At 39.4% G+C, this 26,474-nt stretch overlaps 1 protein-coding gene across 1 annotated transcript in view; it reads left to right on the forward strand.

Moving 5' to 3' along the window:
• Positions 1-26,474, forward strand: part of DISC1 (DISC1 scaffold protein) — an 831,610-nt gene that overhangs the window by 39,501 nt on the left and 765,635 nt on the right. Inside the window, exon 2 of the mRNA XM_053712267.1 lies at positions 4,688-5,607. Within this exon, the coding sequence (XP_053568242.1) occupies positions 4,688-5,607 (920 nt within the window). The remainder of the gene's footprint in view (positions 1-4,687; positions 5,608-26,474) is intronic.

A 26,474-nucleotide genomic window follows, 5' to 3' on the forward strand; every position in this document is an offset into this window, starting at 1 on the left:
AAATGTTTTTTCACTGTAAGAGCAATAAAATTGTGGAACTCATTACCAAAGGAGGTAGTGAATGCCAATACCCTAGATACATTTATAAATTGTTTGGATACATTTCTGTCTAGAAACAAAATTCATGGATATGATTGCTAGTATTAAATGGGTCACCTTTTAGTGGGGTTATTTAAGCTTAACTGGAGCTTTTTGTAAGTATTTTAGATTTGTGTAGGTTGAACTCGACTTTTTTCAACCTCATCTGCTATGTTACTATGTAATAAAGAGACAATGCAAAAGCAAGTAGTCTGAATTTCAAATAAGTAATTATTTTCATCTAATTTCCAGCTCCACTGATCCATGTTTTCCTTTCCTATAAGTTATTTCTATGTTAAGTGCATCACATGGTTGCTTTTCTTGTGGTTTCATAAACCTCCTGATAACCCATTTATCACAAGGTTTTTTTGTGGCACAATGACACCCATTATATGTTATATGATGACATTATAACAGTAGTATTCCAAACAATAAATTCTACCTTGGACCTGTTGTAAAACAATTTTTACCGTAGCCAAGTTTTCCCCCCAATCTTAACAGTATTGTACATGCTCAGTTTGGGTTATAATCTACACAGTCATTTTTTTTATTACCTGATATGGACTGGGGGTGGGCTTCAGACTGGGTAAACACTTCAAGAGACTAAAGTGAGTCTATTGGTCTATGGATGAGGCTGAAGTTATATTGGTGGAACTATAAGCTGTCTGCTCAGTCAGTAAATGCAGTGCATGCTACTGGCTGTGCATCTGTGCTACCTACTATGTATGTAGCTTATTAAGTATTTAACGCTCCCACTCTCGGGCTAACTCTGTTAGAAGTAAGCTTTTTGTGCGTGTTGGGAAACGCTTGTATTACAAGTTAAAAGTAAAACATTTTCCCTTGTGCTCTAACCCAATGTGCACAAAAAGATGACGTTAAGATATCGAATGTGATATCGACTTCCCCGATAGAAGTCAATGGAGCAAAAAATGTTGGGGAAAAACCCTGCTTGTGTGCAAAATATTCCCCCATTTACACACACACATATATATATATATATATATATATATATATATATATATATATATATACAGTATATATATATATATATATATATATATATATATATACACACACACACACACACAATTATATATTTGTATATAAAATATACAAAGAGATCAGCACTCACCAGCATCACCAGTCACTCTGTGCATGGCCTTAGCAAATCCAAACATGAGAAAAGTTGAGGAATGTTTTTGAATCATTAAAGGTGCTACTTTGAATCTCTTGTGCTGGCTTGTATTGTTGTGTATACAGTGGGATTTACACCGGATCCTATGGCCTCTATTTAACAAAGTCTGGTGGACTTTTGGAGCTTGATAGATAGGCCCCTATTCCTCAACTATTCTGTTTATACAGGTGAAACTCGAAAAATTAGAATATCGTGCAAAAGTTAATTTATTTCACTAATGCAACTTAAAAGGTGAAACTAATATATGAGATAGACTCATTATATGCAAAGCAAGATAGTTCAAACCATGATTTGTCATAATTGTGATGATTATGGCTTACAGCTCACGAAAACCCCAAATCCACAATCTCAGAAAATTAGAATATTACATGCAATCAATAAAACAAGGATTGTACATAGAACAATATCGGACCTCTGAAAAGTATAAGCATGCACACTGTATGTACTCAGTACTTGGTTTGGGCTCCTTTTGCAGCAATACTGCCTCATTGCGGCGTGACATGGAGGCTATCAGCCTGTGGCACTGCTGAGGTGTTATGGAAGACCAGGATGCTTCAATAGCGGCCTTCAGCTCTTCTGCATTGTTTGGTCTCATGTCTCTCATCCTTCTCTTGGCAATGCCCCATAGATTCTCTATGGGGTTCAGGTCAGGCGAGTTTGCTGGCCAATCAAGCACAGTAATCCCACGGTCATTGAACCAGGTTTTGGTGCTTTTGGCAGTGTGGGCAGGTGCCAAGTCCTGCTGGAAAAGGAAGTCAGCATCCCCATAGAGCTCGTCTGCGGAAGGAAGCATGAAGTGCTCTAAAATCTCCTGGTAGATGGCTGCGTTGACCCTGGTCTTAATGAAGCACAGTGGACCAACACCAGCAGATGACATGGCTCCCCAAATCAACACAGACTGTAAAAACTTCACACTGGACGCTGATATTTGCTCTCATCAGAAAAGAGGACTTTGGACCATTGAGCAACAGACCAGGTCTGTTTTTCTTTAGCCCAGGTAAGACGCTTCTGACGTTGTCTGTTGTTCAGGAGTGGCTTGACAAGAGGAATACAACATTTGAAGCCGATGTCCAGGATCCGTCTGTGTGTGGTGGCTCTTGATGCACTGACTCCAGCCTCAGTCCACTGCTTGTGAAAGTCCCCAACACTTTTGAATGGCCTTTTCCTGACAATCCTCTCCAGTCTGCGGTCATCCCTGCTGCTTGTGCACCTTTTTCTTCCACACTTTTCCCTTCCACATAACTTTCTATTAATGTGCTTTGATACAGCACTTTGGGAACATCCAATTTATTTTGCAATTACCTTTTGAGGCTTTCCCTCCTTATGGAGGGTGTCAATGATGGTTTTCTGCACAACTGTCAGGTCAGCAGTCTTTCCAATGATTGTGATTCCTACTGAACCAGACTGAGAGACCATTTAAAGGCTCAGGAACCCTTTGCAGGTGTAATGGCTTAATTAGCTGATTAGAGTGGGACACTTTGAGCCTAGAATATTGCACCTTTCCACAATATTCTAATTTTCTGAGATTGTGGATTTGGGGTTTTTATGAGCTGTAAGCCATAATCATCACAGTTATGACAAATCACGGCTTGAACTATCTTGCTTTGTATGTAATGAGTCTATCTCATATATTAGTTTCACCTTTTGAGTTGCATTAGTGAAATAAATAAACTTTTGCACGATATTCTAATTTTTCGAGTTTCACCTGTATATATATATTCCCACAAATGAATGCACTCACAGGACTTGCACAAAACAAAACAAAGTTTAATGGAACGTTTTCGGAGATACAAACTCCTTCTTCAGCATGATGCTGAAGAAGTTTTGTGCAAGTCCTGTGAGTGCATTCGTTTGTGGGAATATTACATTGCATTTTTGCACCCAGGCAGCTGGCATCTGGTAGGTTGGTCTGTAGACTGGACTCTTTAATATATATATATATATATATATATATATATATATATATATATATATTTATATTTAGTCTCCCTAAGGGAAAAAGGGGCAACCAGACGTGGACTCCTTGCTCAGTGTGCTTAGAGGAATGTGGCTACACCTCACTGACGAGGCCCAATGAAGGCGGAAACGATCGTCTGGGGTTGCTGTGTTCCGTGTTCAGAGAAGAATTGCCTGGTATTTCGGTGCTGGACTGACCGTAATAGGCGGGATCAGACTGATATACTACAGGAAAGTTTTACTCTGTGAAAAGCATTGCTGGGCTAAAAGAAGTTGCACCCAGATGGTAAATCGCCATAGAACAGGCTAACAATGGTATTGAGCTGGTTGTTCGTTCCTGTGAGTGCATTTCTCTATGTATATATATATATATATATATATATATATATATACACATACACACACATACATATTCATATTTATACGTACATGTATGTATGTCAGTGTTAAAGCCCTTTTTTTACTATCACCTGAGACCTCATATTTTTGAGCCCTTATAACTTTTTGTGCAATATTTATATATATTTTTAAATAATTTATTAGCTAGCATTATTATGAGTGAACATGTGCTATGTTATGTATTTTTCATGTGTTTTGTGACACTTTTTTGTTTTGTGAAACAGCTAACCAGAGCTCTAATCCCGACATGCGTTAGCTTCAATTGGGTTTAAGTGATTGCGTTTACTTTTAAGTTGCGTGCAAACACCTGAGACAAACCACTTTTCATTTGTGCATAACTGTTAGTGCACCACTTGTAACCTGGCCCTAAGAGGGGCAAACAGAAGCCAGGGGGTTTTATGATGCCCAAGGACCCTATGTAGTAACCCCAGTAATGATTAAAATGTAGCAGACAAATACTACCTAAACTAACTTTACAACAATTTCTAATTACTCATTTGTTGCCCCTTTAAAGAATACTTTGTTTCATTTGTTTTTCAAGCTAAATTAATGTATTTTTTAGATTTACAATTAAATGTATACAAATCTGCTTTTGATGTATTCAATATTCCTGTTTAGAAAGCATAATTGAACATAAAATGTAGACTATGAACATTTTTAAAAATACACATTAAAACAAGCTGAGTGTGGTGTTCAGAAGTTGCAAAACTAATCACAGACCAAATACAATTTGCCTACTGCAAATTTATACTGACAGTGTACTAAACATTTTTTTTTGTATTAACAAATGCTAGACCAAAATGTAGACCAAATAAACATAATTTAAATAAAGTTTAGGCAATGTATTTCTGTTTTAAAATCTGAAAACATAATTTTCATGCATTAGTGTTTTTGAACTGTGTAAAATAAGTTGTATTAGTATCAGTAAATCTATTTTTCACTTAAAAAATAATCAAAATAACCATTTGCTTTATGATTTCAAACTAGCTTTATATAAAGTCCTGCATAGTAAAACATATATTTATATATTTTTTTAAATGCTCTGTTTGTTTTCTGCAGATAATTCATTAGAGTTATGTTGTCACAAAAGAATCCCAACAAAGAAACCAGGATATCTGAGAACAGAAGCCCGATGGGATATAGAGTTACAGTCTCTTGAGACAGGAAAACTTCTCTCAAGCCTGCTTGGAAAGAACAAAAAGCCCTGCAAAAACCGTGTCCAGAACAAACTTCAGAGAACAGAATCTAACTCTATGTCCTGTATCACTGACACTTCCCTAAAAGTTACCAATAATATAATACATTTTGGAAACTTTGAAGAATGTTTTAGGAAGCCATTTGACTACACTGCATCACCAGGAACTATAGAAACATCATCTGGCCAGACAAATTCTATCCAATTGTGTAGACAAATTATTCCGGAGAAAATGAATAAAGATCCTGATTATGCAAAAGGGATTAAAACAAATAATATGAGTGTCTTGGGTCAGAAGACAACATCTCGCTCTTGTGATGAGCAGACATCTCCTCTAATTGGTGCTTTTAAGTCCAGCTTTAGTTTCATTCAGCAGTCACTGGACAGTGAAATGAAAAACAAGGCAACATTTCCAGACTCTGAACAAACTCCACTAGAAAATGCATCGTCAGGACCCACAAATAGCACTCATCAAGGGCCACAAGACTATTTTATTGATGGGTTTTCCTGTAACAATTTCAAGTTTTCACCTTGGAATAGTAACTCAAATATTGAAAGTGCACCACCAGCCTGGCAAAACACTGATAAAGATAAATTCTTTAAGATGAATACTGACGGGGAAACAGAGTTTTTCTGCTCCACTGATTCAGTGGCTAAACCTGCCTATTCTTTTACCTCTGGCTATAGCAGCAACTCAGCAAGTGAAAGCGGCTGGGATACCCTGATAAGGAAATATGAGCCACTTATTTTAGAATGTACTCAAAGAAACCAAAGCGCAGTAAAGGTCAGTATGTCCTCCTCATAATCTGCACTAGTACTGCAAGATTGTGTATCTAATACACGGGAGAGCTGTGTCATTTGTACTTGCTTTTTGCATTTTAGGTTGTTGAAAAGTAAACATGGTTTATTATAGCTTTAAGGAGGGTATTTTTTATAATATTTTATAGCAGCTTCCGTGTGTAAGCCAATATATTCTAATTTAATAAATTGCATTTAAATATTCTAATGCTCTTCAATTTTTTTCTCTATCTATCTATCTATCTATCTATCTATCTATCTATCTATCTCTCAATATATATATATATATATATATATATCTGTATCTATCTATCTATCTATCTATCTATCTATCTATCATCTATCTATCTATCTGTATCTATCTATCTATCTATCTATCTATCTATCTATCTATCTATCTATATCTATCTGTCTATCTATCTATCTATCTATCTATCTATCTATCTATCTGTATCTATCTATGTATATCTATCTATCTATAGCTATATATCTATGTTTCTGTCTATATCTATCTTTCTATCTATAAACCATGTTCTCCACAGAAACTTTTGCCAACTGGGTAATGTTAAAAAGTATCCGAGTGAGGGAAGTGTAATACTTTGCAATATTATAACATTTCTGTTATTTAGAAATGTAACTTAAAAAGAGGCAGTCTACTCCAGAAGGTTTATTATTCAAAAATAGATAATCCCTTTATTACCCATTCCCCAGTTTTGCAGAAACAACACAGTTATAATAATACACGTTTTACCTCTGTGATTACTCTGTATCTAAGCATCTGCAGACTGCCCCCTTATTTCAATTATTTTGACAGGCATCCATTTTAGCCAATCTGTGCTGACTCCTTGGTGAATCCACAGGCATGAGCACAATGTTATCTATATGGCACACATGAACTAGCACTGTATAGCTGTGAAACAACTGTCCAAATGCACTGAGATAGGAGGCAGCCTTCAAGGGCTTAGAAATTAGCATATGAGCCTACCTAGGTTTAGCTTTGTACAAAGAATACCAAGAGAATACCAAAGCAAATTTGATGATAAAAGTAAATTGGAAAGTAAAATTGCATGCCCTATCTGAATCATGAAAGTTTAATTTTGACTAGACTGTCCCTTTAATTCATCCAAATCACAAATTAATTGCATATTTTAATATAAATAGATTTTATATTTTGTGCAATAAACATTGAAAAAAAGGCTAGTTTTTATGTTTTCGAAGACTAATCGTCACCCTTTTTATATATTTTCCAAGTGAAATCTTCAAGTAAGCTTTCATTGTATAATGTAATTTAATTTGTGAGTGAATTAAAAAAAAAAAGGTAGGTAAGTTGAGAAATGTCAGGCTGTGGATTAATGCTAACGTAGGGATAGATTACAAGTGGAACGCTAACTTATTGTGCACCCACAAACGGGCAAATTCGCAAAAAAACAGTGAGATTGATGTTCTCATTTCAGCCTATGGAAGTGCGGTCTTGTGAGCAAGGTCATTTTCACAATGCATCTAACTCATAATGCCAGCGTACATTTGCATGCGCTGTTATTACCAAGTGGAGCACAAATATCGCTTTACCGCTTTAATATGTCCATTAGTGTAATTACAGTACATAATCAGGTCACATTTTTAGTTGACAAAATGAAGTGCACCTATTTTTCCTTATTTATGCATCCTATTGTATAGGACATTGTTAATGGTGACATAACTGTGACAATATGAATTAATATGAAGAAAAAAAAATTTAAATGATGAAATATTTACACTATTTGTCACAGTACAATAACCCTTTCATAAATATCAAGCAGTAGTATAGGTGTCTCAAATACTGGATGTGGGCATGTGAAAGTTAATTCACAGTTGCCTGACACCCAAACAGGACTAAACCTTAATCTGTCTTTTCCCTCTACTCTACATTTTTAACACTATTAAATCAATTTATCAAGAAACATTAAAGGGATATAATACCCAAATGTTGAAGCTCACGAAACTGATGCAGTATATCTCTGGGATCTCTGTGCTCCACTGAACAAAGGGGGAACTTCGAAACTAACGACTTTTATTATCGGCTTCTTACCTAAGCTGTAAACCAACAAGATCGATATCCGAGCTCCTCCCCCAGCTCACAGCTGACTCTAAGCCTACGCCGCTTGAACTTATCCTCCTGCATATTGCGGCTAAGTTCACTGAATTACCAACAGCAAAAGGGAAGTCACGTTAAATATTTTTACACACTAGTCCACAGATTCCAGTTCTCCTATAACTCTAACTATTCCTCCAGATTGTTGGGACACGAAGCAGCTTCAGGCAAGAACGTTTATCTGTTCTCATTTAATTTACTTGTATAACCAAACATAGGAAGATCCTATACTCCTATACCAGACAACGCTAATTTCACCATACTGTGCTACATTAACAGTTCTGGGAATACAGTGTTGTGAAGGGACTTGCTGTGCCTGTACTAACAGCATCCAAATTAAAATGTATTATTGCTTCACCTAAGACTACATGGTCTATGCTGATCTAATAGCTCATTTGTCGTGGTGATACAAAATATACTTTATACATCTGCAGTTGCGATCCATCCTACGGAGTACACATAAGCTATTACAGAGATACTAGTCCCAGGACTTGCAAGGGAGTGTGCATCTGGCATGTGCAGGCACAGTCATGTTATTGCCATATTCAGTTTGTAACAAAATACACTTAAATGCAATCTGATCCTATTGTAATAAGCTACTCAACACAAAATTAATAATTATATTAATAATGAGCCTTGTGCAAACAGATTTATATAAATCTTCTTATATTTGATAAAACCCTCTAAGAACAAATGACAATACTTTCATAAATAGTCACACATTTATTAAAGAAAGATAAATAACAAGATTAACTTATTATTGCTTATTAAGGTTAAAACACAGATGGCTAGATTTAGAGTTCTGCGGCCAAAGGGGTGCGTTAGCTACGCATGTTTTTTTCCCCCCGCACCTTTTAAATACCGCTGGTATTTAGAGTTCACAGAATGGCTGCGTTAGGCTCCAAAAAGGGAGCGTAGAGCATAATTTACAGACACTGCAACTCTAAATACCAGCGGTGCTTACGGACACGGCCAGCTTAAAAAACGTGCTCGTGCACGATTTCCCCCTAGGAAACAATGGGGCATTTTGAGCTGAAAAAAAACCTAACACCTGCAAAAAAGCAGCGTTCAGCTCCTAACGCGTCCCCATTGTTTCCTATGGGGAAACACTTCCTAAGTCTGCACCTAACACCCTAACATGAACACCGAGTCTAAACACCCCTAACCTTACACTTATTAACCCCTAATCTGCCAACCCCGCTATCGCTGACCCCTGCATTATACAATTAACCCCTCATCTGCCGCTCCGTACACCGCCGCAACCTACGGTATCCCTATGTACCCCTAATCTGCTGCCCCTAACACCGCCGACCCCTATATTATATTTATTAACCCCTAATCTGCCGCCCCCAACGTCGCCGCCACCTACCTACAATTATTAACCCCTAATCTGCCGACCGGACCTCACTGCTACTATAATAAAGTTATTAACCCCTAATCTGCCTCACTCCCGCCTCAAAAACCCTATAATAAATAGTATTAACCCCTAATCTGCCCTCCCTAACATCGCCGACACCTAACTTCAATTATTAACCCCTAATCTGCCGACCGGACCTCGCCGCTACTTTAATAAATGGATTAACCCCTAAAGCTAAGTCTAACCCTAACACTAACACCCCCCTAAATTAAATATAATTTAAATCTAACTAAATAATTTAACTCTTATTAAATAAATTATTCCTATTTAAAGCTAAATACTTACCTGTAAAATAAATCCTAATATAGCTACAATATAAATTATAATTATATTGTAGCTATTTTAGGATTAATATTTATTTTACAGGCAACTTTGTATTTATTTTAACCAGGTACAATAGCTATTAAATAGTTAAGAACTATTTAATAGTTACCTAGTTAAAATAATTACAAAATTACCTGTAAAATAAATCCTAACCTAAATTACAATTAAACCTAACACTACACTATCAATAAATTAATTAAATACAATACCTACAAATAAATACAATTAAATAAACTAACTAAAGTACAAAAAATAAAAAAGAACTGTTACAAAAAAAAAAAATATTTACAAACATATTAAAAATATTACAACAATTTTAAGCTAATTACACCTACTCTAAGCCCCCTAATAAAATAACAAAGCCCCCCAAAATAAAAAAATGCCCTACCCTATTCTAAAATTAAAATAGAAAAGCTCTTTTACCTTACCAGCCCTTAAAAGGGCCTTTTGCGGGGCATGCCCCAAATAATTCAGCTTTTTTTCCTGTAAAAATAAACCCAAACCCCCCTTAAATAAACCTAACACTAAGCCCCTGAAGATCTTCCTACCTTATCTTCACCACACCGGGTATGACCGATCCGTCCAGGCTCCGAAATCTTCATCCAAGCCCAAGCGGGGGCTGGAGATCCATCATCCGGCTGAAGTCTTCTATCAAGCGGCTGAAGAAGTCCAGAAGAGGCTCCAAAGTCTTCATCCTATCCGGGCAGAAGAGGAGATCCGGACCGGCAACCATCTTCATCCAAGTGGCATCTTCTATCTTCATCCGATGACGAGCGGCTCCATCTTGAAGACCTCCGGCGCGGATCCATCTTCTTCTTCCGACGTCCTAAGTCCGAATGAAGGTTCCTTTAAATGACGTCATCCAAGATGGCGTCCCTCGAATTCCGATTGGCTGATAGGATTCTATCAGCCAATCGGAATTAAGGTAGGAAAATTCTGATTGGCTGATGGAATCAGCCAATCAGATTCAAGTTCAATCCGATTGGCTGATCCAATCATTCGGACTTAGGACGTCGGAAGAAGAGGATGGATCCGCACCGGAGGTCTTCAAGATGGAGCCGCTCATCATCGGATGAAGATAGAAGATGCCACTTGGATGAAGATGGTTGCCGGTCCGGATCTCCTCTTCTGCCCGGAGAGGATGAAGACTTTGGAGCCTCTTCTGGACTTCTTCAGCCGCTTGATAGAAGACTTCAGCCGGATGATGGATCTCCAGCCCCCGCTTGGGCTTGGATGAAGATTTCGGAGCCTGGACGGATCGGTCATACCCGGTGTGGTGAAGATAAGGTAGGAAGATCTTCAGGGGCTTAGTGTTAGGTTTATTTAAGGGGGGTTTGGGTTAGATTAGGGGTATGTGGGTGGTGGGTTGTAATGTTGGGGGGGGGGTATTGTGTTTATTTTTACAGGCAAAAGAGCTGAATTATTTGGGGCATGCCCCGCAAAAGGCCCTTTTAAGGGCTGGTAAGGTAAAAGAGCTTATCTATTTTAATTTTAGAATAGGGTAGGGCATTTTTTTTATTTTGGGGTGCTTTGTTATTTTATTAGGGGGCTTAGAGTAGGTGTAATTAGCTTAAAATTGTTGTAATATTTTTATTATGTTTGTAATTAATTTTTTTATTTTTTGTAACTTAGCTTTTTTATTTTTTGTACTTTAGTTAGTTTATTTAATTGTATTTATTTGTAGGGATTTGTATGTAATTAATTTATTGATAGTGTAGTGTTAAATTTAATTGTAGGTATTTTATTTAATTAATTTATTGATAGTGTAGTGTTAGGTTTAATTGTAACTTAGGTTAGGATTTATTTTACAGGTAATTTTGTACTTATTTTAACTAGGTAGCTATTAAATAGTTCTTAACTATTTAATAGCTATTGTACCTAGTTAAAATAATTACAAAGTTGCCTGTAAAATAAATATAAATCCTAAAATAGCTACAATGTAATTATTCGTTATATTGTAGCTATATTAGGGTTTATTTTACAGGTAAGTATTTAGCTTTAAATAGGAATAATTTATTTAATAAGAGTTAATTTATTTAGTTAGATTTAAATTATATTTAACTTAGGGGGGTGTTAGGGTTAGGGTTAGAGTTAGCTTTAAGGGTTAATCCATTTATTAGAGTAGCGGTGAGGTCCGGTCGGTAGATTAGGGGTTAATACTTGAAGTTAGGTGTCGGCGATGTTAGGGAGGACAGATTAGGGGTTAATACTATTTATTATAGGGTTAGTGAGGCGGCAGTGAGGTGGATTAGGGGTTAATAACTTTATTATAGTAGCGGTGAGGTCCGGTTGGCAGATTAGGGGTTAATAATTGTAGGTAAGGTAGCAGCGACGTTGGGGGGGCAGATTAGGGGTTAATAAATATAATATAGGGGTCGGCGGTGTTAGGGGCAGCAGATTAGGGGTACATAGGGATAATGTAGGTGGCGGCAGTGTGCGGTCGGCAGATTAGGGGTTAAAAAAAATTAATACAGTGGCGGCGATGTGGGGGGACCTCGGTTTAGGGGTACATAGGTAGTTTATGGGTGTTAGTGTACTGTAGAGCACAGTAGTTAAGAGCTTTATGAACCGGCGTTAGCCCAGAAAGCTCTTAACTCCTGTTTTTTTCTGCGGCTGGAGTTTTGTCGTTAGATTTCTAACGCTCACTTCATCCAAGACTTTAAATACCGGCGTTAGAAAGATCCCATTGAAAAGATAGGATACGCAATTGGCGTAGGGGGATCTGCGGTATGGAAAAGTCGCGGCTGCAAAGTGAGCGTTAGACCCTTTAATGACTGACTCTAAATACCAGCGGGCGGTAAAAACCAGCGTTAGGACCCCCTAACGCTGGTTTTGACGGCTACCGCAGAACTCTAAATCTAGGCGAGAGAAAACAAAGTAACAAGAAAAATAGTAAATAAAATTATATTACCCCATTTGTTCATCTGTGGGAGGCCTAGAAGTTATAGAGTATGTGCTGATGTTACCCTTCTCTGGAGAGGCAGCTCAAATATCCCCTTTGTTATTACTGAGTTATTTACCTTTAAAACCACTGACAAAACAATATTGACAACAGGGGCGGACTGATCAGCCAGGCAAATAGGACCTGGACCGAGGGACCAGCATGTAGAGAGGCCCGCAAATGGCATCTCCATGACTCCTGGTGTGCTGCTTATAGCTTATAGTTCCACTAATATAACTTCAGCCTAATCCATAGACCAATAGACTTTAGTCTCTTGAAGTGTTTGCCCAGTCTAAAGCCCACCCCCAGTCCACATCAGGTAATAAAAAAATGACTGTGTAGATTATAACCCAAACTGAGCATGTACAATACTGTTAAGATTGGGGGGAAAACTTTACTACGGTAAAAATTGTTTTACATCAGGTCCAAGGTATAGTTGGCAACATCCCAAACAAGCTTTTGCAGCTCAGTCATTTCCAAATAACCATATATGTTCTCTTCTATTATTATGCTTTCTTGACCACCTCAGCATTACATCATGCCTAGTGCTAAAATAGTCAGAAGGACAAACTGACCTCTCTTTAAATGTATTCACACATTTTACATATTAATACTTACAGTCCACCCCTTTGCTAAGCCTCATAGTGTAACAGAAAGGGTTAGCACATCGCTTTATAAACTATTCTTTTCATAAACATAACAATTATACATTGAACAATTAACATTTGAAAGGGAATTCACAAAATCAGATGTTGTAAAGTTTTAAGTCCCCATAAAATGACAATGTCCTTGACTTTCATATTTGGCAGAAAAAATAACGAATGTGGATATATGTACATTTAACCAACTCTGTAAACATTGTAACGTTAGGCCTGATTCTTAATCTAATGCCATGTTAATACGTGTAGGATTATAACAACTGTTTCAATGTTGTTGATTGTCCCCATCATCTTCTGAAATGTGGTTCTGTTATGTACATTGATTTTAATACGACCATCGGGATCTCCAAAAGTAGTATTATTATTATCAGGTATTGATAGAGCGCCAACAGATTCTGCAGCGCTATAAACATAGGCGGTAGGGCCGCCATCAGGGGGTGACAGGGGTGACTCCTGTCAGGGGCCCACTGGGCCAGGGGGCCCCATGAGGCAAGCACAACTATAATTTAAAAAATAAAAAAAAAGTTTTGGGCAGCCACCAGAGGGTGCTACAGCAGAGTGCTATTGAGTGTGGGAAATGTCATTACAAGGTGTAAAGCATTAGCATTTGAGAGGATTTCTGAGTGTGTACTAAACCACTATGCACAGTGTGAGACAGACTTGGCACTTAGTAAATGTTTTTTATTTCTCCTGTTAAGTGTAGTCAGTCCACGGGTCATCCATTACTTATGGGATTATAACTCCTCCCTAACAGGAAGTGCAAGAGGATCACCCAAGCAGAGCTGCTATATAGCTCCTCCCCTCTACGTCATACCCAGTCATTCTCTTGCACCTAACTAATAGATAGGATGTGTGAGAGGACAGTGGTTATTAAAGCTTAGTTTTTATTCTTCAATCAAAAGTTTGTTATTTTAAACGGCACCGGAGTGTGTTGTTTTTTCTCAGGCAGCATTAGCAGAAGAATCTACCTGAGTTTGTGTATGATCTTAGCGTACGTAACTAAGATCCATTTGCTGTTCTCGGCCATTCTGAGGAGCGAGGTAACTTCAGAACAGGGGACAGCAGGCAGGGTTCACCTGCAAAGAGGTATGTTGCAGTATATTATTTTCTAAGGAATAGAATTGACTGTGAAAATACTGCTAATACCGATAAAATGTAAGTACAGCCTTAAATGCAGTAGTAGCAACTGGTATCAGGCTGTTATGTATGTATGTTGGCACTGAAGTATTTCTGGGGAATGGCACTTCACTAAGGAAATACTGTATACATATAACTTATAGCCTTTCTGCAGTAAAAGCGACTAGCAACAGGCTTTTTTATAACTTTTCATGTATTTATATTTAAAACGTTTACTGGCTTGTTAATCGTTTTAGCTCTGAGGTACTTGGTGAAAAATTTTATGGGCATTAATTTCCACTTGGCTGTCGTTTTTTTAAATAAAATCAGTTTATTGAGCTTCCCCACTGTTGTATTATGAGTGGGAGGGGCCTTTTTTGGCGCTTTTCTACGCAGTAGAAATTCAGTCACAAGTCTTCCTTGTTCTCCCTGCATGATCCAGGACGTCTCTACAGAGCTCAGGGGTCTCCAAAACTAGTTTTGAGGGAGGTAATCACTCACAGCAGTCCTGTGAGACTGTGCTTTGACTGTGATAAAAACGTATATATTTCTTCTGTTAAGTGTGATCAGTCCACGGGTCATCATTACTTGTGGGATATTAACTGCTCCCCTACAGGAAGTGCAAGAGGATTCACCCAGCAGAGTTGCTATATAGCTCCTCCCCTCTACGTCACCCCCAGTCATTCTCTTGCACCCAACGACTAGATAGGATGTGTGAGAGGACTATGGTGATATATTTAGTTTTTATATCTTCAATCAAAAGTTTGTTATTTTATAATAGCACCGGAGTGTGTTATTCCTTCTCTGGTAGAATTTGAAGAAGAATCTACCTGAGTTTTTCTATGATTTTAGCCGGAGTAGTTAAGATCATATTGCTGTTTCTCGGCCATCTGAGGAGAGGTAAACTTCAGATCAGGGGACAGCAGGCAGATTAATCTGCAAAGAGGTATGTAGCAGCTTATTATTTTCTGACATGGAATTGATGAGAAAATCCTGCCATACCGTTATAATGTAAACTCAGCCTTTAATGCAGTAGATGTAGCTGATATCAGGCTGTCATGTATGTATATTTTACACTTCAGTTTTCTGGGAAATGGTACTTCTCTGGCTTTTAAACTGTATACATAGACTTAACCTATTTTGCAGGGACTTGCAATAGGTTTTAAATGACAATTAATTATTGAGGTAAAATGTTTTTTTGCTGGCATGTAAAAACGTTTTTTTCTCTGAGGTACTGGGTGAAAAAATGTTTTGGGCACTTTTTTTCCACTTGGCAATAGTTTTGATTTAAATTAGAGCAGTTCACTGATCCCTCTCACTGTTATGTGTGTGGGGGAGGGGCCATTTTGGTGCTTTCACTATGCATTAGAAAAACTCAGTCAGAGGTTCATTTTCTTCCTGCATGTTCCGGTTCATCTCTACAGAGTTCAGGGATCTCAAGAGTCTTTTTTGAGGGAAGTAATCATACAGCAGAGCTGTGCTGATTGTATTGACTGTGATATAAAAAACGTTTATTTGTGTATTTTTTTTTTTTTTTTTTTTTCTGCTGCCTGGGTTAGTTATCATTTGCTGAGGGGAACAATCCTTTGCTAAAACTGTATATTCTGACAAAGATTGATGCTATAACTTAATTATTTTATCTGTTATAATATTTTTCTGTGCTTCTTAAAGGCACAGTTCGTTTTCATATTATTTGTAAATTACTTTGAAAAGTATTTCCAAGTTGCTGTTTATTTGCTAGTGTGTTAAACATGTCTGATTCAGAGGAATATCTCTGTGCTATATGTGTTAATGCCAAAGTGGAGCCCAATAGAAATTTATGTACTAAATGTATTGATGCTACTTTAAAAAATAGTCAATCTGTACAAATTGAACATATTTCACCAAACAACGAGGGGAGAGTTATGCCGACTAACTCGCCTCACGTGTCAGTACCTGCATCTCCCGCTCAGGAGGTGCGTGATATTGTAGCGCCGAGTGCATCTGGGCGGCCATTACAAATCACATTACAAGATATGGCTACTGTTATGACTGAAGTTTTGGCTAAACTACCAGAACTAAGAGGTAAACGTGATCACTCTGGGATGAGAACAGAGTGCGCTGATAATGCAAGGGCCATGTCTGATACTGCGTCACAGTTTGCAGAACATGAAGACGGAGAGCTTCATTCTGTGGGTGACGGTTCTGATCCAAATAAACTGGACTCAGACATTTCAAATTTTAAATTTTGAGAACCTCCGTGTGTTACTAGGGGAGGTATTAGCGGCTCTGAATGATTGTAACACAGTTGCAATCCCAGAAAAAATGTGTAGGTTGGATAAATATTTTGCGGTACCGACGAGTACTGACGTTTTTCCTATACCTAAGAGACTTACTGACATTGTTACTAAGGAGTGGGATAGACCCGGTGTGCCTTTCTCACCCCCTCCTATATTCAGAAAAATGTTTCCAATAGACGCCGCCACACGGGACTTATGGCAAATGGTCCCTAAGGTGGAGGGAGCAGTTTCTACTTTAGCTAAGCGTACCACTATCCCAGTGGAGGATAGCTGTGCTTTTTCAGATCCAATGGATAAAAAATTAGAGGGTTACCTTAAGAAAATGTTTGTTCAACAAGGGTTTATATTGCAACCTCTTGCATGTATTGCGCCTGTCACGGCTGCAGCAGCATTTTGGTTTGAGTCTCTGGAAGAGACACTTCAATCATCCACACTAGATGACATCACACACAAACTTAAATTCCTTAAGTTAGCTAATTCATTTATTTCAGATGCCGTAGTACATTTAACTAAACTTGCGGCTAAAAATTCAGGATTCGCCATTCAGGCACGCAGAGCTCTGTGGCTAAAATCCTGGTCAGCTGATGTTACGTCTAAATCTAAATTGCTTAATATTCCTTTCAAAGGGCAGACCTTATTCGGGCCCGGCTTGAAAGAGATTATTGATGACATTACAGGAGGTAAAGGTCATGCCCTGCCTCAGGACAAGGCCAAAGCCAAGGCTAGACAGTCCAATTTTCGTTCCTTTCGTAATTTCAAAGCAGGAGCAGCATCAACTTCCTCTGCACCAAAACAGGAAGGAGCTGTTGCTCGCTACAGACAAGGCTGGAAACCTAACCAGTCCTGGAACAGGGGCAAACAGGCCAGAAAACCTGCTGCTGCCCCTAAGACAGCATGAATTGAGGGCCCCCGATCCGGGACCGGATCTAGTGGGGGGCAGACTTTCCCTCTTCGCCCAGGCTTGGGCAAGAGATGTTCAGGATCCCTGGGCGTTAGGGATCATATCTCAGGGATTCAGGGATACCTTCTGGACTTCAAATCCTCTCCCCCAAGAGGGAGATTTCATCTGTCAAGGTTGTCAACAAACCTAACAAAGAAGGAAGCGTTTCTACGCTGCGTACAAGATCTTTTATTAATGGGAGTGATCCATCCAGTTCCGCGGTTGGAACAAGGACAAGGGTTTTACTCAAATCTGTTTGTAGTTCCCAAAAAAGAGGGAACCTTCAGGCCAATCTTGGATTTAAAGATCCTAAACAAATTCCTAAGAGTTCCATCGTTCAAGATGGAAACTATTCGAACAATTTTGCCCATGATCCAAGAGGGTCAGTACTTGACCACAGTGGATTTAAAGGATGCTTACCTTCACATACCGATTCACAGAAGTCATTACCGGTATCTAAGGTTTGCCTTTTTAGACAGGCATTACCAGTTTGTAGCTCTTCCATTCGGACTGGCTACGGCTCCAAGAATCTTCACAAAGGTTCTGGGCACTCTTCTGGCGGTACTAAGACCGCGAGGAATTTCAGTAGCTCCGTACTTAGACGACATACTGATACAAGCTTCAAGCTTTCAAACTGCCAAATCTCATACAGAGATAGTACTGGCATTTCTAAGGTCGCATGGATGGAAAGTGAACGAAGAGAAAAGTTCTCTCTTTCCACTCACAAGAGTTCCCTTCCTGGGGACTCTGATAGATTCTGTAGAAATGAAGATTTACCTGACAGAGGACAGGTTAACAAAACTTCAAAGTGCATGCCGTGTCCTTCATTCCATTCAAGAGACCAGAAATTCTCTTCTATGGTGGCTTTATCGGCCACATCTGTCCAGGGGAATGCCATTCAGCAGGCCAGACTGGTCAATTGTAACAACAGACGCCAGCCTACTAGGTTGGGGCGCTGTCTGGAATTCTCTGAAGGCTCAGGGACTATGGAATCAGGAGGAGAGTCTTCTTCCAATAAACATTCTGGAATTGAGAGCAGTCCTCAATGCTCTTCTGGCTTGGCCCCAGTTAGCAACTCGGGGGTTCATCAGGTTCCAGTCGGACAACATCACGACTGTAGCTTATATCAACCATCAGGGAGGGACAAGAAGCTCCCTAGCAATGATGGAAGTATCGAAGATAATTCGCTGGGCAGAGTCTCACTCTTGCCACCTGTCTGCAATCCACATCCCGGGAGTGGAGAACTGGGAGGCGGATTTCTTAAGTCGTCAGACTTTTCATCCGGGGGAGTGGGAACTTCATCCAGAGGTCTTTGCCCAAATACTTCGACGTTGGGGCAAACCAGAGATAGATCTCATGGCGTCTCGACAGAACGCCAAGCTTCCGCGCTACGGGTCCAGATCCAGGGATCCGGGAGCAGTCCTGATAGATGCCTTGACAGCACCATGGACCTTCAGGATGGCTCATGTGTTTCCACCTTTCCCGATGCTTCCTCGATTGATTGCCAGAATCAAACAGGAGAAAGCATCAGTGATTCTAATAGCGCCTGCATGGCCACGCAGGACTTGGTATACAGATCTGGTGGACATGTCATTCTGTCCACCTTGGTCGTTACCTCTGAAACAGGACCTTCTGATTCAGGGTCCTTTCAAACATCAAAATCTAACTTCTCTGAAGCTGACTGCTTGGAAATTGAACGCTTGATCTTATCAAAGCGTGGTTTTTCTGAGTCAGTTATTGATACCTTAATACAGGCTAGGAAGCCTGTTACCAGAAAGATTTACCATAAAATATGGCGTAAATACCTATATTGGTGCGAATCCAAAGGTTACTCTTGGAGTAAGGTTAGGATTCCTAGGATATTGTCTTTTCTACAAGAAGGTTTAGAAAAGGGGTTATCCGCTAGTTCCTTAAAGGGACAGATCTCAGCTCTGTCCATTCTGTTACACAAGCGTCTGTCAGAAGTTCCAGACGTTCAGGCTTTTTGTCAGGCTTTGGCCAGGATTAAACCTGTGTTTAAAGCTGTGGCTCCACCATGGAGTTTAAACCTTGTTCTTAACGTTTTACAGGGTGTTCCGTTTGAACCCCTTCATTCCATTGATATAAAGTTGTTATCTTGGAAAGTTCTATTTTTAATGGCTATTTCCTCGGCTCGAAGAGTCTCTGAGTTATCAGCCTTACATTGTGATTCTCCTTATTTGATTTTTCACTCGGATAAGGTAGTTCTGCGTACTAAGCCTGGGTTCTTACCTAAGGTAGTCACTAACAGGAATATCAATCAGGAGATTGTTGTTCCTTCCTTGTGCCCAAATCCTTCTTCGAGGAAGGAACGTCTTTTGCACAATCTGGATGTAGTTCGTGCCCTTAAATTTTATTTACAGGCAACTAAAGATTTTCGACAAACGTCTTCCCTGTTTGTCGTTTACTCTGGTCAGAGGAGAGGTCAAAAAGCTTCTGCTACCTCTCTCTCTTTTTGGCTTCGTAGCATAATTCGTTTAGCTTATGAGACTGCTGGACAGCAGCCTCCTGAAAGAATTACAGCTCATTCCACTAGAGCTGTGGCTTCCACTTGGGCCTTTAAGAATGAGGCCTCTGTTGAACAGATTTGCAAGGCTGCAACTTGGTCTTCGCTTCATACTTTTTCCAAATTTTACAAATTTGACACTTTTGCTTCCTCGGAGGCTATTTTTGGGAGAAAGGTTCTTCAGGCAGTGGTTCCTTCTGTATAAAGAGCCTGCCTATCCCTCCCGTCATCCGTGTACTTTTGCTTTGGTATTGGTATCCCACAAGTAATGATGACCCGTGGACTGATCACACTTAACAGAAGAAAACATAATTTATGCTTACCTGATAAATTCCTTTCTTCTGTAGTGTGATCAGTCCACGGCCCGCCCTGTTTTTTAAGGCAGGTAAATATTTTTTAAATTATACTCCAGTCACCACTACACCCTTGGCTTCTCCTTTCTCGTTGGTCCTTGGTCGAATGACTGGAGGTGACGTAGAGGGGAGGAGCTATATAGCAACTCTGCTGGGTGAATCCTCTTGCACTTCCTGTAGGGGAGCAGTTAATATCCCACAAGTAATGATGACCCGTGGACTGATCACACTACAGAAGAAAGGAATTTATCAGGTAAGCATAAATTATGTTTTTATTTGTTATCCGTTTTTTTGGTATTAAGGGGTTAATCATCCATTTGCTAGTGGGTGCAATCCTTGCTAAATTAATGCATTTACTGTAAAAATTTGGTTTCTATAACTAATCATGACTGTGGCTTACATCAACCATCAGGGAGGGACAAGGAGTTCCCTAGCGATGATGGAAGTCTCAAAGATAATTCACTGGGCAGAGTCTCACTCTTGCCACCTATCAGCGATCCACATCCCAGGCGTGGAGAACTGGGAAGCGGATTTTTTAAGTCACCAGACTTTTCATCCGGGGGAGTGGGAACTTCATCTGAAGGTCTTTGCCCAAATACTTCGGCGTTGGGGCAAACCAGATCTGGATCTCATGGCGTCTCGCCAGAACGCCAAACTTCCTTGTTACGGATCCAGGTCCAGAGACCCGGGAGCAGTTCTGATAGATGCTCTGACAGCACCTTGGGCATTCAACATGGCTTATGTGTTTCCACCCTTCCCGATGCTTCCTCGATTGATTGCCAGGATCAAACAGGAGAGAGCATCGGTGATTCTGATAGCGCCTGCGTGGCCACGCAGGACCTGGTATGCAGACCTAGTGGACATGTCGTCCTGTCCACCATGGTCTCTACCTCTGAGACAGGACCTTCTGGTGCAGGGTCCTTTCAAACATCCAAATCTAATTTCTCTGAAGCTGACTGCATGGAGATTGAACGCTTGATTCTATCAAAGCGTGGATTCTCGGAGTCAGTGATTGATACCTTAATCCAGGCTAGGAAGCCTGTTACCAGGAAAATCTACCATAAAATATGGCGCAAATACTTGCATTGGTGCGAATCCAAGAGTTACTCATGGAGTAAGGTTAGGATTCCTAGGATATTGTCTTTTCTACAAGAAGGTTTAGAAAAGGGTTTATCCGCTAGTTCGTTAAAGGGACAGATCTCAGCTTTGTCCATCCTTTTACACAAACGTCTGTCAGAAGTTCCAGATGTTCAGGCTTTTTGTCAGGCTTTGGCCAGGATTAAGCCTGTGTTTAAAACTGTTGCTCCGCCATGGAGCTTAAACTTAGTTCTTAACGTTTTACAGGGTGTTCCGTTTGAACCCCTTCATTCCATTGATATCAAGCTGTTATCTTGGAAAGTTCTGTTTTTAATGGCTATTTCCTCGGCTCGAAGGGTCTCTGAGTTATCGGCCTTACATTGTGATTCCCCTTATCTGATTTTCCATTCAGACAAGGTAGTTCTGCGTACTAAACCTGGGTTCTTACCTAAGGTCGTTACTAACAGGAATATCAATCAAGAGATTGTTGTTCCATCATTGTGCCCTAACCCTTCCTCAAAGAAGGAACGACTTCTGCACAATCTGGACGTTGTCCGTGCCCTGAAATTTTATTTGCAGGCAACTAAAGATTTTCGACAAACTTCTTCCCTGTTTGTCGTGTATTCTGGACAGAGGAGAGGTCAAAAGGCTTCGGCTACCTCTCTCTCCTTCTGGCTTCGTAGCATAATACGTTTAGCCTATGAGACTGCTGGACAGCAGCCTCCTGAAAGAATTACAGCTCATTCTACCAGAGCTGTGGCTTCCACTTGGGCCTTTAAGAATGAGGCCTCTGTTGAACAGATTTGCAAGGCTGCAACTTGGTCTTCACTTCACACTTTTTCCAAATTTTACAAATTTGACACTTTTGCTTCTTCGGAGGCTGTTTTTGGGAGAAAGGTTCTTCAGGCAGTGGTTCCTTCCGTGTAAAGAGCCTGCCTGTCCCTCCCGTCATCCGTGTACTTTTAGCTTTGGTATTGGTATCCCATAAGTAATGGATGACCCGTGGACTGACTACACTTAACAGGAGAAAACAAAATTTATGCTTACCTGATAAATTCCTTCTCCTGTAGTGTAGTCAGTCCACGGCCCGCCCTGTTTTTTATGGCAGGTCTAAATTTTAAATTATACTCCAGTCACCACTGCACCCTATAGTTTCTCCTTTCTCGTTTGGTTTTCGGTCGAATGACTGGGTATGACGTAGAGGGGAGGAGCTATATAGCAGCTCTGCTTGGGTGATCCTCTTGCACTTCCTGTTAGGGAGGAGTTATAATCCCACAAGTAATGCATGACCCGTGGACTGACTACACTACAGGAGAAAGGAATTTATCAGGTAAGCATAAATTTTGTTTTCTTTGTGCAATTTCGGATTGTAACTTCAGTGTGGTTAGTAGTTGTATGGTGGGGCCAGGGGTCCATAAAAACATTTTTTTAAGCAATATGCAGCAGTGTATTTATGATTATTTGACAATGCTGTAGAAATTCTATATTCAAAACCATGCAGAAATGTTTCCTCCTCAATACACAAATGGTAGGTGCCCTTTTGGCAGATATGAGTTTTTTTTTATTAATATATATATATATATATATATATATATTAATTACATTCCAGTTTACTGCCACTTTATGCAAGGACTTTCCAGATGCCAGGAGGCATTTTGTCTAAGATTTTTACATCTGCATAAAATGTTATACTCTCAGGCTAAGATTGCTCAGTGTTTGAAATTAGACAGGTTAACTTAACACTGTTCCATGTACACTACAGCTGACTTAATTTTGAAATACATACAAACAAGCCTAAATCCTGCATTTAACCAGATATAATGGTATGGGACTGAGTACCACAGCTTATGGTCCCACAAAGACCATGTAGAGTACATCATTTTCAAAATCCATAAGTACAGCTGACATATGGGAACATTTGTACACCATATTTGAAGTGGTGCTCTTGGTTTGAGAAAATATATGTCAACCTTTAAAAAATACTTTTCTTTATCTACCCATTCTGACAGATCATTAATGTAATTTTAGGGGATGCAATGTGCAGAAATGTTGCCTCCTGTGAGTGTCTGTGTTTATGTCTTTGTGCTTTTGTTTGTGTCTCTAAGAGTGTATATTGTTTGTGGGTCTCTGTGAGGGTGTGTGTGTCTGTCTTTGTGCATTTTCTGTGGATGTCTCTGTGAGGGTGGGTGTGTATGTCTTTGTGCATTTTCTATGAGTGTCTCTATTAGGGTGTGTGTATGTATGTGTGTGTTTTCTGTGGATGTCTTTGTGAGGGTGTGTGCGAATAACTGTGTGTTTTCTGTGGGTGTCTGTGAGGGTGTGTTTATGTCTGTGCATTTTCTGTGGGTGTCTCTGTGAGTGTGTGTGTGTATGTCTTTGCACATTTTTTGTGGGTGTCTCTGTGAGTGTGTGTATGTCTTTGTGTGTTTTCTGTGCGTGTGTGTGTGTATGTCTTTGTGTGTTTTCTGAGGCTGTCTCTGTAGGTGTTTCCTTGTATGTGCAAGTTTGTGTGTGTGTGTCCATTGTCTGATCCTTTTTAGGACATTTTGACCTTACTACTGATTATTCACATCTTTCTACAGACTTTGAGACTGAGACCTTTCCAGAAGTCACCAATCCACCAGTTAACCTTAAATTATTGTTTAGGCAGTTCAGGGCCCTTCCTTTCAGCCACTGCATGCTGTTGTCATCATTTAGTTGGCATCTTCCTTGATAAAAAGATAATCAGAACTCCATATTTTGTCTTGTAAATCTCCTTTTTTGACAAAACTCTGTATTCTATCTAATTACTTGTCAGGTGAATGTAAACAAGTGCTGAGTTACTGTTTGGGTGTCCTGTGTCTGAGTGTGTTTGTGTGTTTCTTTGCGTGTCTATATGTGAATCCTTATGTGTGAGTGTGTGTTTCAGTGTATGAGTGTGTCTGTGTTTGAGTGTTACTTCCTTTACAACATTTCAAAGTTTGACTTCACTTAAGAATAAAGTGTATATACGTTTTAGTCACTTGGTCAAAAATTGCACTGGTCAAAGGGGGGGGGGGGGTGATCAATGGTAAATTCATGGGCCCCAACATTTCTAGTGGCGGCCCTGATAGGCGGTATACAAGGTAACATTTATACGGATCAAATGGGTAGAGGACCCTGACGAGAGTTGCACTGTTATAGTTTGCTCTAATGAAGGTGATCTAAGGGGTTCAAGGGGATAGCAATGGAGTAAGGAATAACCTTCCTAACTCCATTGCTATCCCCTTGAACCCCTTATCATGTAAACCTATGAGCCCAGCTTGTTGCATGCATTCCTGTATAGTAGAGTCTTTAGGGAGCGCTTGAAGCTTTCAAAACTAGTGGAGAGTCTTGTGGAGCGAGGCAGGGAGTTTCATCAGTTTAATCTTTAGTTTGTCTTTTAGTCAAACCCAAAACACCAACGCTGTCCTCTGATGATGCAAAATAATCTTGTCTGCCAAAACTCTCCTTAATCAGCCATAACAATAATAGGACATGGCTTTTCCCAACTTGAAAACAGATTGTCATCTTTCTGGTATTTCCTTTAAATTCTTTCTAGGAAAAATCAAATGCAGTATCTGTTAATTCACATGCAGCTAGATTTGCGTTATGAGTAAAAAAGCAGCGTTAAGGCTCTTAACGCTGTTTTTTTACTACCGCTGCTATTACGAGTCTTGTAGGTACAGCTGTCCCGCACACTTTTTTGGCCGTACCGCAAATTAACTTACGCAATTTTCGTAAAGTCTTTTTTCACTTCCATTGCGCCGGTATTACAAGCTTTTTTTTAGTGTTAGCATCAGCCAATAGGATTTTTTCAACCTTAATTCCGATTGGCTGATAGAATTCTATCAGCCAATCGGAATCTAAGGGGCACCATCTTGGATGACGTCACTTAAAGGAACCTTCATTCGTCGGGTAGTCATCGGAAGAAGAGGATGCTCCGCGCCGGATGTCTTGAAGATGGACCCGCTCCTCGCCGGATGGATGAAGATAGAAGATGCCGTCTGGATGAAGACTTCTGCCCGTCTGGTGGACCACTTCTCCCGGCTTGGATGAAGACTTCTCCTGGATTCGTTGAGGACTTCTTGCCGCTTCATTGAGGACTTCTGCTGGCTTCGTTGAGGATGGATGTCGGGTCTTCAAAACTGTAAGTGGATCTTCAGGGGTTAGTGTTAGGTTTTTTTAAGGGTTTGGGTTTTATTTTTAGATTAGGGTTTGGGCAGCAATAGAGCTAAATGCTCTTTTAAGGGCAATGCCCATCCAAATGCCCTTTTCAGGGCAATGGGGAGCTTAGGTTTTATAGTTAGGGTTTTATTTGGGGGGTTGGTTGTGTGGGTGGTGGGTTTTACTGTTGGGGGGGTTGTTTGTATTTTTTTAAAGGTAAAAGAGCTGATTTCTTTGGGGCAATGCCCCGCAAAAGGCCCTTTTAAGGGCTATTGGTAGTTTAGGCTATGGTTTTTTTTTTTATTTTGGGGGGGGCTTTTTTATTTTTATAGGGCTATTAGATTAGGTGTAATTAGTTTAAATATCTTGTAATTTGTTTTTTATTTTTTGTAATTTAGTGTTTGTTTGATTGTAATTTAGGTAATTTTTAATTTAGTGTTTGTTTGATTGTAATTTAGGTAATTGTATTTAATTTTGTTAATTGTATTTAATTTAGGTAATTTATTTAATTGTACTGTAAGGTTAGGTGTTCGTGTAACTAAGGTTAGGTTTTATTTTACAGGTGAATTTGTATTTATTTTAGCTAGGTAGTTAGTAAATAGTTAATAACTATTTAGTAACTATTCTACCTAGTTAAAATAAATACAAACTTGCCTGTAAAATAAAAATAAAACCTAAGCTAGCTACAATGTAACTATTAGTTATATTGTAGCTATCTTAGGATTTATTTTACAGGTAAATATTTAGTTTTAAATAGGAATTATTTAGTTAATGATAGGAATTTTTATTTATATTTATTTTAATTATATTTAAGTTAGGGGGAGTTAATGTTAGACTTAGGTTTAGGGGTTAATAAATTTAATACAGTGGCGGCGATGTTGGGGGCGGCAGATTAGGGGTTAATAAATGTAGGTAGGTGGCGGCGATG

This window comes from Bombina bombina, chromosome 4 (assembly GCF_027579735.1).
Source record: "Bombina bombina isolate aBomBom1 chromosome 4, aBomBom1.pri, whole genome shotgun sequence".
Taxonomy (NCBI): Eukaryota; Metazoa; Chordata; class Amphibia; order Anura; family Bombinatoridae; genus Bombina; species Bombina bombina.